At 38.0% G+C, this 13,212-nt stretch overlaps 1 protein-coding gene across 1 annotated transcript; it reads right to left on the bottom strand.

Annotated features, from left to right (window-relative positions):
• Positions 1-3,752: 3,752 nt before the first annotated feature.
• LOC117331387 (dual specificity protein phosphatase 7-like) lies at positions 3,753-8,324 on the bottom strand. The gene is made up of 3 exons (XM_033890087.1): positions 7,649-8,324; positions 6,518-6,907; positions 3,753-4,794 (listed from the first exon to the last, which is right to left on the bottom strand). The coding sequence occupies exons 1-3, from the start codon at positions 8,028-8,030 to the stop codon at positions 4,514-4,516; spliced, it is 1,053 nt and encodes a 350-aa protein (XP_033745978.1). The 5' UTR covers positions 8,031-8,324; the 3' UTR covers positions 3,753-4,513.
• Between the last annotated feature and the right edge of the window lie 4,888 nt (positions 8,325-13,212).

Below are 13,212 nucleotides of genomic sequence, written 5' to 3'. Positions count from 1 at the left end.
GTATTCAACCAACACAAAATGTAGGATTATTATAATTATAGGGTTGTTCTAGGTATTCAACCAACACAAAACGTAGGATTATTATAATTACAGGGTTGTTCTAGGTATTCAACCAACACAAAATGTAGGATTATTATAATTATAGGGTTGTTCTATGTATTCAACCAACACAAAATGTAGGATTATCATAATTATAAGGTTGTTCTAGGTATTCAACCAACACAAAATGTAGGATTATTATAATTATAGGGTTGTTCTAGATATTCAACCAACATAAAATGTAGGATTATTATAATTATAGGGTTGTTCTAGGTATTCAACCAACACAAAACGTAGGATTATTATAATTATAGGGTTGTTCTAGGTATTCAACCAACACAAAATGTAGGATTATTATAATTATAGGGTTGTTCTAGGTATTCAACCAACATAAAATGTAGGATTATTATAATTATAGGGTTGTTCTAGGTATTCAACCAACACAAAATGTAGGATTATTATAATTATAGGGTTGTTATCTATTCAACCAACACAAAATGTAGGATTATCATAATTATAAGGTTGTTCTATGTATTCAACCAACACAAAATGTAGGATTATTATAATTATAGGGTTGTTATTGGTATTTAACCAACACAAAATGTAGGATTATTATAATTATAAGGTCGTTCTATGTATTCAACCAACACAAAATGTAGGATGATTATAATTATAGGGTTGTTATTGGTATTCAACAAACATAAAATGTAGGATTATTATAATTATAGGGTTGTTATTGGTATTCAACCAACATAAAATGTAGGATTATTATAATTATAAGGTTGTTCTAGATATTCAACCAACATAAAATGTAGGATTATTATAATTATAGGGTTGTTCTAGGTATTCAACCAACACAAAACGTAGAATTATCAAAATTATAGGGTTGTTCTTGGTATTCAACCAACATAAAATGTAGGATTATCATAATTATAGGGTTGTTCTTGGTATTCAACCAACATAAAATGTAGGATTATCATAATTATAGGGTTGTTCTAGGTATTCAACCAACACAAAATGTAGGATTATTATAATTATAGGGTTGTTCTAGGTATTCAACCAACACAAAATGTAGGATTATTATAATTATAGGGTTGTTCTAGGTATTCAACCAACACAAAATGTAGGATGATTATAATTATAAGGTTGTTCTATGTATTCAACCAACACAAAATGTAGGATTATTATAATTATAAGGTTGTTCTAGGTTTTCAACAAACATAAAATGTAGGATTATTATAATTATAGGGTTGTTCTAGGTATTCAACCAACACAAAATGTAGGATTATTATAATTATAGGGTTGTTATCTATTCAACCAACACAAAATGTAGGATTATCATAATTATAAGGTTGTTATTGGTATTTAACCAACACAAAATGTAGGATTATTATAATTATAGGGTTGTTATCTATTCAACCAACACAAAATGTAGGATTATTATAATTATAAGGTTGTTCTATGTATTCAACCAACACAAAATGTAGGATTATTATAATTATAGGGTTGTTATTGGTATTCAACCAACACAAAATGTAGGATTATTATAATTATAAGGTTGTTCTGATTACCAAACCGACAGAAAATGAGGACTGGCCTCACAAATACTACCTCGCCTACATTTAAATGTCCAATATTGTACTCCCTGTGAAACCACATCTAAAAATTATAACATTTACTAATCGAGTTACGTATTTGAATTTACCCTGGAAGTTCTCGGTCCCAGTCAAGAATATCTTAAATTAATTTCTAATTATATCATTTATATCGATCCAAACTTTTTTTTTTTTTTAAGTTTCGAAAATAACTACAGCAGGACAAATGTAAAAGGAATTGATGAATTGAGTGATAGGAATGTTTCAATATAATTCAGCTAACCATTACGATAATTCAGACAAATCCCACCACACAACACGAGACTGGTGAAGTAAGCAGGGGAAAGAAATATTCGCGTGGTCTCCAAGTTATAGAACATGGAACTGAAAATCGTGTTACACAACACATGGTAATAATTGGGGTCCCAACCACACGGTGGAATACTGGGAAATGTGACGCTTACCAGCCACATAATCCTTATGGCAGTGTAAAACCTTACTGTAAATCGGTGGTGACAAATATGACGACATTGGGAAGATTTCCAAAGCAACTCTCAATGGAACCGGTTAGGTCGCTTAATCGGAGATCAAACGCGGCGAATAATGGGCGTGAGAATATAGACAACGCCCACGCGACCTCCCACACAACCACAGTCTTATCGTTACAAACTCACCCTGATCGACTAACTCGGTACGAAATCATCTACGTGCGAGACTCCTGGCCTTTCAGAATAGGCCACTTAGATACAATTATCTAGATATTACCGTTTCCCTTCTGGATAAACAGATTTGCCTTCCTTATAAAAATGGGCCGCGGTGGCTGAGGATAAGGTATCGCTAGTCCTCCACCTCAAGGTCACGAGCTCGAAACCTACGTCGGACAGTTGCCCTGTACTGACCGTATAACCCCCCCCCCCCCCCCCCCCCCCCCCCCCCAAAAAAAAAAACCTGGCACGTCCTTAAATTACCCTGGCTGTTAATAGGACTTTGAACAAAATAAACAAAACCCTCAACACAAATATGATATATCTCTGAAACAAAACGAGTCTGTAATAAAAGTAACAGAATTAGCGTAACGTGGTGTAAACTGGTACAACCGTGGCTTTCTCTTACTTGTAACTACTTGCTGTTCAACATTACAACATAGTGATGCTCATGTAACATGACGTACATATATATTACATCACTTCTTTACGTCATATGACGACATGTATGATGAAACAAGTTTCCTTGTATTCATGTGTCAACATGTGATCCGTTATAATATTGGTTTTCTTATACATTTATATGACAATGTATGTTGCTATAACACAATGTATGCTGCTAAAATACAATGTACGTTGTTACAATACAATGTATGTAGCTATGACACAATGTATGTAGCTATAATACAATGTATGTTGCTATAATACAATGTATACTACTAAAATGCAATGTATGCTGCTATGATGCAATGTATGTTGCTATAATATAATGTATGCTGTTATAATAGTTATGTTGCTATAATACAATGTAAGTTGTAATGATCCAATGTATGCTACTATTATGCAATGCATGCTGCTATACCTAAATGTATGCTGCTATTATACAATGTATGTTGTAATAATCCAATGTATGTTGCTATACCTCAATGTATGCTGCTATAATACAATGAAGATTACCATGTGTTTATTACATTACTTTGTGCTTGTTTCTGTCACAGTGTGTATATCATAAGACATCGTGTTTATTATATAAAAATAAGTTTGTTATATTACAATTAAGGTTTCATTAAGTATTTGTATTACTATGTATTTGTAATATCACATGCGTCATAATAGTGTTAATGTTATTTCAATATCTGACAGTTATGTACACGATAAAGTGCGTTGGTATCATTTTAACGTAAACTGTTTACATAAGTTATGTAATACACGTGTGTATCCGATACTACCGATGTTTTATACTAAAATCGTTTTTTATCTTCTTGTGTGTATTTAGGTCACAATCCAATGCGGTTTAACAGTGTTTATGTGAAATTATAATGCGTGTTTTAATAGTATAGGACCTATAGGCTAGTAGATGTCGGGTTGATGATAATCTTATACAGATCAAATGTAAAGTATAATGAACTCAAAATTAGCACTATTAAACGAGACATTTATTTGTCTTCTCTTGTAAACATTTTCAATTACACAACGAAACAATGACAAAACATGATAACATTTTTTTAATATTTTGTAACAATGAAAAATATATAGAGCACGACTATGGACGAGATGGGGATGATTTATGAGAAAAATATAACTTTAGTAAGTTTAAATGTTCCGTGATTAAATGAATAATGATGAATGAAACAACTAACAAACCTCGACATCAACTGATGTCGATCTGTAACAATACAAATGGCGGTGGGTTGATGAGTTTCATACCCGTCATATATTGGTCAAGCGTCCGATGTGGTGTAATGACGTCACGCGATTTGGTCAGTGTGCTTTGAAAGCTAAACTGTTAGCTGCCGTAGTTACTACATTTATTCTCCGTGTATCGAGATACAAATGCTAAAATTACATTGTAGAGAAAGCGTCAATGAAAGACAAAAAGGCACTTATCAAAGCCAATATCCGGTTTACCTCGATTCTGTTTCCGGAAACAGTTGGCGGGTTTGATTTGTAGCCTCGAGGTTACTGGTAGAAACCAGTGTTATTGGCACAATGTTATAGTTTCTTGGTGAGTCCGCTCGAGTGGCCTCAACACGTCGGGTCGGTTTTAATTAATATCAGTTTTAGTTTGTGTCATTCTCCCAACGAGGCAAAGGATTAACTCACGGAGCCAGAACTACACAGGGCGAGGTGTTAGCACCTGAGGGGCCTGAGATATTGGGTGGGTTGCGAGAGACATCACGTCTCTACCACTAGTTGTGTGTTTGTAGAGTCTTTAAGGGTCGAGGAGAAACCCTTCGTACTGTCTACTCCTGTTAAAGTTTTTTCAAAGTCAAGCAGTTGTCCCATAAAGTTAAAATTAGGAGATATGTTAGGTTTGCATCCTTTGACATGGTCGTAAGCTTCGTTAAGACTCATATGTTGTTTCTGCATCAAATAGGCCACAGTAACAGTCACTGACCGACTGATTCCCGCCAAACAGTGCACCAACACGCCGTGCTTCTGCTCACGGGCCTCATCTGCAAAGACAAAAAGATGACAATTTGGTCAAGTATTTTCTTATTAAACAAGTACTGTAGCCATAAGAACATTGGAATTAACCGGAAAGGGCGACATAATTCCATCATCAAAGAGATACATGCATTTAAATTATCGGTGATAAGTTTAAATATGTTTTAATATGCCTGAACAAATTTAACTAGAAAGTAATCATTTGGACACATCCTGATTGACCCCGAGTTGAATGTTAGCGGATGTAAACACTGGTGAGATGTGCTGAAGACACACCGGAAACGTCAGGCGATCTTAGACCAGCCGTCTACAACCGAATGGTTTGCAGCGTTCTATTTCAGTAGAAGTGGCGCGGTATGCTGGTATTCCTCCACTCGGCGGATGTCGGCTCACGTTACATGGTATCTAGGTCACATTTCCTGTCCTCCCTATTGATTAGTGTAGCGGATGTTATCTGCCGCCCCGCTATCTCTAAACCAATTAAGTTTGATAACTGGGACGTACCGTGGAAGTATACGTATATTCTATAGTCTACTTAACGATGGTTAAATACCACTTTCCGAACACCAAAACAGTTAAAGAAACCACAGCCAAACAATGCCATGAGAAAATCTATCAAAATGTATCTCGGATCAGCGTACACGATAGGTTATTAAACCTGGTACATATCAATACAGATGATGTTTCCAAAGAAATAATATCTCATTTACCTAAAACCACAAATTGGTAGCAAGCCAGGACATAGCTAACGGGGTAGTACATCACATCCCCCTCCCTCCCATCTGACGGGAATTGAGCGAGGCAATGATGAGAAATATTATACACAGTATCGCACAAAACTTGGCATGGCCGATAGTGAGGTCTCTTTTTTTAAAACAAGGGAAATGTTTGTGACCTAAATATAGTAGCTACATCACCCATCATTTTCCAGAAATGCTAAAAGGCTAGACTATGTTCACGTGCACAAGCAGTGCTCGTGGTGGAATTACTTGCTGTGTTTGTGTGTGTGTGACGTTAGTTATACATGGAGCGCTGTATCAGTCTCGCGTTTCTATCTTGGCATGTGCTATGTCAGTGTTGTGTTGCTCTATTCAGACCCCCGCCCTTCGTTTTTTTATGAAACAATAACTGTGTTGTATAGTCTTAAGTTGTTTGATACCAAGTAAACGTTGTTTTTTTTCACGTGGTAGTCGGTGTTCTGTTAGCCATGACGCGGAGCGGAAGACGAGATCCATATCCCCTGACAGGTAGTCTGTGCCGCGGGCACCTTGAAACCCACACCAATACACAGTCGTTCATACACCTGATAACCAGGTATGAATTTGAACTCGAGTAGGCGATAAGCGACGCGTAACGGCGTTGTCTGACAAGTGTTATATGTTTGTTAGTATGTATATCTTAATATCATATTCAAAAGAGGCTTGGAACGGGGGTTCCGTCGTTTAAAATTGTTATGCATATGAACTTGGTGTTTGCCATCGTGTTGCCCATCTAATAGGAGAGTTATCTTTTGAATATTTTTTGTCACTGTAGAAGTTCCAGCGAATCCCTCCAGCAATATAAATGATACCAGCGATATTAGCATGTTCTCTGTGGGAGAAACCCAATAACTGAAGGAGTTGATTGGAATCAAATAGAGTTTAAAAGCTGGCGTTCCGCTCGTGTTGTTATTGTTAACCTTGGGTCAGATGGCAGTGCCATACATGTTTCTCCTCGTATACTAACACTTACCAATGAATGCTATGGCTTCTGGGAAAAAGGCGGAAAGGTTCTGTGACAACTGATCTGCTACAGGAATCTGCATATATTTAAAGTCGTTGTCTTCCTCAAATTTGTTAGGGACATTTGGAGTAACGTTAAGAATGTATTTGATTCCATGCTTTTTCAGCTGGCCAATGTCTGCAGAGGTGCGAGCGTTGCCGAGATAGAGGTACTTGAGCACTTCCACGGGGAACGGAGACATCGCTGTGGGAGAGTTGACATTATCACAGTCTGAATCAGATGTACCATTCCCAGAATCGTCAGAAATTTTTAAATTGCACAATCCAAAAATAGTTTCTTCCACATTTTCCTGTCCAACACAATGCTCTCTGTATCTGTTCTCAAAAGACGGAAATCCACCTGTAAAAGAGACAAACATCATGATTTCTTGTTTATTTCAATAAAATATGATTTTAATATTAACGTATTAATAAACAAACACTTCGTAAATGTATGTCAAGGTTAGCCTACGTCATAGGTTAACTGATATCCTTGACAGGCCTTATCTATGATGCGCCCCCTAAAACCGTGTGGCCTCCTAACTGTTTATCATGCCGGTTTCCGGTCGAGTCCACGGCTCGCTCTAAACCCGGTGTTGACTCTACCCCCTCTCAATGTTTACTCGTCTGTTCTTATCAACATGGCCCAATCCATTTCCTGTCCATTGTATCCTAGTGCCTTTTTCATAATAACATCGAGGGTCTGTATATATTATTCAGTTATAGTGAATGGGAAAATTTGTGTATAAGCTATGCCTAACCTCTGGGTCATCGACGTCAGTGAACCAAGACGGTATGGAAACTACAGTAATACAATTTCAGCTTACTCTATCCCCAATATACAACACTATAATCAAACCTGCTGCCCATGGCAAACGGGGACAGAGTCTTGACAAATACACCCGGGGACATATCTGGTTACTGATAAATTTACATATAATGAAAATATTTGGCGCCATTTTGTTTCCATTTCTCCTCGAGTCGATAATCGGTTTATCTACACGTCTGTATGAATGACGAGGGAAAGCCTTCGTCGTGTCAGTTTCGTAACACAGTGACACTTATTCGATGACAGTACTGACATTGACAATGGTTTACTTACCCGTGAGAGTACTGGTTTTAGCTCCATCCTGATTCAATTTTCTCAACAAAAGTTCGACAATACTTGAAGGGTTTGAGTTTGGGTCCGTGGAACAGTCGTCGTATAAGACAACATTTCGGGATTTCCATAACTTATTGAATTTATCCTTTGCTTCGTTATTTTGAATGACACACGACAGTTTAAGATTTCCTTTCTTTAATCGCCGTAACATAAGGCTTGGTAGCGTTATGTTTATGGCCCCTTTGATGTGAGATCTGGTGAAATCGGCCTGCGAGCGACAGTCAAGGAGAAGTGGAGAATCACTAGACCCAAAAAGATCCACAAGGCCATCAGGACTCACGAAATCTCCCGACATTTTTAACATACACTCTACGCAAGGCATCTGCGATGGGAACTAAATGAACAAAACACTAAACGTAATATCAACACCGTTAAAGGGCTGGTAATCCGCTTGTCGACGGCACGAGAAAATCAACAACGTCGGCAGTGAGAACGGGAAGGTAAAAACTGAACACACGGTGTGAGATCCTCGGGCTATACAGACAACAGAATGTTGTTGTTTATATCCTAACAACTGTGAATTTCCATACTGGTACTAGTTTGTGTGAATACTTCTTGTCAACTCGAGACCATTATAACCAGCCTTCTTCTCCACTCCGATTTATAGTTTCTCCCTGTTTTATGGAGCATGAGAACTGACGGCATAAACAAACACTTCCTCGGCCAATCACAGACAGCGTGACGTAGCTATGCCCCGCCTCCTATGGATTAATTTTTCCATATTTAGAGGACTAGGTCATTCATTCTACATGCTAGTGGTAATCATAGACAGAGCGGTCTACTTTCTCTAAAAATAGTAGGTTACGACAATATCACTGCGCGGTGTGGTGCAATGTGTTAGAATAAAATATGATGAGAAAATAACTAAATGTAAGCCGATAAACGCGACAAGATAATGTTTTAAAATAAACGCCGATAATGTCAGGTGTTGTGAAATCGTACTTCTGCCTTCTTTAGGGTGAGAACAGATGGACTATATTGCTGTCTAAGATCCATTGATATACTTGGGGTCAGAAGGTCATGGATCGTCCCTGTAGGTGATTAGGTAGTGTGTGTATGTGTGCAGTGTGTTATACTTTATAGCGGTGTGTATTGCTACGTTGACAGACAAGAAAATAGTTCGTGTCTCTCGCTGTCCGCCATTACTGTGTATTAGTGCTCGGGAGAAGTAAATGGGTCACACAGACGTTATCTTTACACCCGTGTGTTAGTGTATCTCATGGGACACACGTGTGATCAGGGCTGAGTTGACATTTATACAGACTAGTATCAGACAAGTCACCACTGTGAATGTTCATTTAACATTAAATATTACAGAATACATAACAGAGCCAGAGTGCGTGATTGAAATTTTAAATCAAGAATCCCACATGACAGTCTATTACTATTCAAATTAAAAGCGACACAAGCGCACTATTTATCTTGCTTTCGCATTTATAACAAGTGTCGGTGTGTTGGGGTAGTTGGACGCTGTACTCTATCAGACTCTATAATATTTCGTATTCGGTAATTAATCCTTTATAATACAGTATGTTGGGTAGTTGGACGATGTCTACGCTATCAGACTCTATATCTCGTATTAGGTAATTAATATTTTATAATAAAGTATGTTGGGGTAGTTGGACCCTGTCTACTCTATCCAGAGACCTATATACTATATATAGGTCTCTGCTCTATCATACTATATAATATCTCGTATTCGGTATTTAATCCTTTATAATTAAGTATGTTGGAGGTGAAATATTACAGGGTTTAGCTGTTATTTTAAATGGAAACTTTCAGTTTTGTTTTGAACTGTTATTGTCTGAGATAAGGAATTTTGTTACATTGTAGAGGATAACCAACTTAATTCACATCTAGCGAATTCTAGACAGCCTAATTATAGGATGTGACATGATATCGACGAGAGCTACTGGTAGTGTAAAAATGATATATAGGTGTATAATTACTGATTACTTCACTACCAAGACCGGATTCGCTCGGAGTGATATAGCCGAGCTATTTCCGGTATCGCCCTAAGGGTTGCCTGTCCCACATACCTATAATTAAGGTTAATCAGTGTCTGTCCGGGCTAATCAGTGTCTGTACGGGTTAATCAGTGTCTGTCCGGGTTAATCAGTGTCTGTCCAGGCTAATCAGTGTATGTCCGGGTTAATCAGTGTCTGTCCGGGCTCATCAGTGTATGTCCGGGTTAATCAGTGTCCGTCCGGGTTAATCAGTGTCTGTCCGGGCTAATCAGTGTCTGTCCGGGCTAATCAGTGTCTGTCTGTGCTAATCAGTGTCTGTCCGGGTTAATCAGTGTCTGTCCGGGCTACTCAGTGTCTGTCCGGGCTAATCAGTGTCTTTCGGGTTAATCAGTGTCTGTCTGGGTTAATCAGTGTCTGTCCGAGCTGATCAGTGCCTGTCCGGGTAAATCAGTGTCTGTCCGGGTTAATCAGTATCTGTCCGAGCTAATCAGTGCCTATCCGTGTTAAACAGTGCCTGTCCGGGCTAATCAGTGTCTGTCCAGGCTAATCAGTGTCTGTTCGGGTTAATCAGTGTCTGTCCGGACTAATCAGTGTCTGTCCGGGATGTGATACGACTGACAAAGGCGTGTCTCTAGTATGTGGGTACATCGATCTCTAGTATGTGGGTACATCGATCTCTAGTATGTGGGTACATCGACACCTCTAGAACGCGAACACCGAGTTGATCATACAGATTACATTTGAATGTAATCAAGGACTTCTTAACCCATTTCAGACGCCTCGTTTCTATGGGGTATGCTTTAGACTCCCCGAACATGCTATAAAAAAGGCCTTTAAGTTTATTTTCCATAGATATTCTGACCGTGTAGCTATATCGCGATAACATCTGTAGGGTTCATTTCGGTAGGTTCGTGTGTTTAGAAGGGACTAAAGGCTTATACAACCAACAGGAATTTTTCAGCTATAGAAAGGTATTTCAAGTGTTGAATGGACAAAAGCTTTTATTGTCTATTTCTGTAAACTGTTCTAATTAGGGTACATTAACACTGTCTGTTTCATCTCCTGGAGCTCCAGATGGCCTCGGCGTCGTTACTCAGCAATTTCATAATGGAATGTTCTTATTGATAAGCTTCAACTCTATATCACGGATGACATTGCTTTCTATGACAATAGTATGCATATCGATATTTCTATCATCTATTATCAAAATAGTTTGGGTGTTCATACAAGTTAACTGCCTAATCGACGAGGACGAAGTTACTAGCAATTGTTAAATTGTTTCGATTTTATAATAATTTCATTCCAATTTTGTACACACCATGTGTCTTGAACCCTGGTTGAATTGGACACACAATCTGATAAACCCATGTTCTAATTCCACCCGGTAGATATGGCGTTTACGACATCAGTAACGGAACCCACACCACGATCACACTGAAAGTTGTATTGAGCTGTTTATTAAACACATGTACTTTGTACTGCCACCATAGAACCTTGCTCGTCGGTATCGTCATCCTCTTACAACGTCATCATTTAAATCACCAATGTGACGTAACTGTAGAAAACATAGTACCGGATTTCAACGAATTTCGTAACTGTGTAAGTAGTACGAGATTGTCAGGGATGACCAGTCAGGTGATGGTGTAACACTAATACACACCCGATAGCCTTAGGTAGTCAGTGTACGTCCATACAAGTACGTTCAATAAAACAACATGTGAAAAAAAGGAGGTCTTGATTAATGGTTTAAAAACATTTGATAGTTTGACAAGTGATAATATCTGCGTTACACCTAAATATAGAACTGATCAATTCCCCGAAAGACACTTGGCGACATAACACAGTTAGAACCGTTTGAACTTTCTCAATTGATCTATCAGACCCTTCTAACAGGATATCAGGACTGTGTCATCAGTCACAGTGACACAAGGAATGTCACCAAAACACGGCCCAGTCACATATATAATTAGTAAATGATAATGCACTTTTTTTTTCTCGAGGCAATATCACTAAGCCCGTGAACTATAGCTGTTCCAATGAATGAACACGCGATCATGGTATATAGTATTGCGAAATAAGAGTGGCGACTGTCCATTTCGGTTACTGCACGTGACCATGGGTAGTCCATTGAATACGACGTAGTAAAAGATAAACAACAACACATTGATTATATTTACTAAGAAACACTGTTTTTATCTTAGATGTCTTTGAAATTTCGTCATAGGAGCGAGAGTTCGGCCACTGAGCCAGAAATCTAGTTCATTGACGAAAAACGCGAGTACGTATTATTTCTGTTTTACGGTTTATTTTAGTACATTTTGTCCTATACTGACAATCCATCACAGGTGACGATCAGTGTCGGAGGCGCCTTCACCACCGATATATCATATGTTAAATTAGTGTAGGTATTGATGTGATCACTTAAATATTAAAAAGGAGGAAAGTTATTCTACGTAAAATATTGCTTTTAGATATAAGATATTGTTTTATTACCGGGATATTGCTTTTCATATCAAGATCTTGGTGTTAGTTGAGATCCGCACGGCCTCCTCGATGCTTTGAATGCTACAGGTACTGTACTAATTAATGAGGGACAAAAACAAATTGATTAGTCTGAGAAAAGATATATTACAACAACAACCGTTTAACCATGTCTGGAATTCTTATTGATAAGTTAAGGACTTCAGTTTTTATTGTTTTGATTCCAGAAAGATCATATAAAACCTGACAGACTATAAGATAGGGTCAAGGAAGGAAATGTTACTAATGACCACACCCAGGGCCACCGCGACCATTCAAAAAATAATAACTCTCGGGAAAATGAGTGTTCTGATAAATATTGTCACAAATTCCGACAGAGATAAGATTGTAAATGAATTTAAGAGAAAATACACTGTCATATCTGGGATTAAAAATAATACCATTACCGACAGTTTGACAGAATGTTAACATTCTGTCAAACTGTCGGTCATTATCTAGAAAAAGTGAGAAAAAACATGACACATGTCTCAAAAACTTGTTATCAGTAGAGAACTCTCGGGTACGTCCAGTAACGTAACTAACACCATTCCTAGCCGGCCTGTCCTCGCTGTCATCATCGTTATCATCGACACACGATGACGAGTATGTGTAAACAGTCCTGTGGTCAGTCATGTCCGTAAGTCCTGACCGTGGTCAGTACCATGGGCCTGTTTACTACAAAACCATCCCATACCGCCATTTTCAACACCAAATATTGCCACAACAAAATGATCTTTACGGAAGATTAGATAAGTGGTTAAAGTTGATTAAATTTCCTTAATTGTCCAGATGTTATGTTGTAAGTACTACTCCTTCAACATCCTGTTAGGTTTAGTTTTGTTACTACAGACCTTTAATCGTTTTGTTTTCGTGAAGAATATGAACGGAAAGCACGAGCTTCGATACATTGTGAGGTTATTGATGACGTAGTTAGCGGGGACAGGCAAAGCTGTATAAACCCCTTACACGTAACACACACGTAGCGGAAGTCGACTTGTGGGCATTGACCCCTCCATC

This window comes from Pecten maximus, chromosome 7, assembly GCF_902652985.1.
Source record: "Pecten maximus chromosome 7, xPecMax1.1, whole genome shotgun sequence".
In the NCBI taxonomy this organism is placed as follows: domain Eukaryota; kingdom Metazoa; phylum Mollusca; class Bivalvia; order Pectinida; family Pectinidae; genus Pecten; species Pecten maximus.
This window is presented reverse-complemented; position numbering and strand designations above follow the sequence as displayed.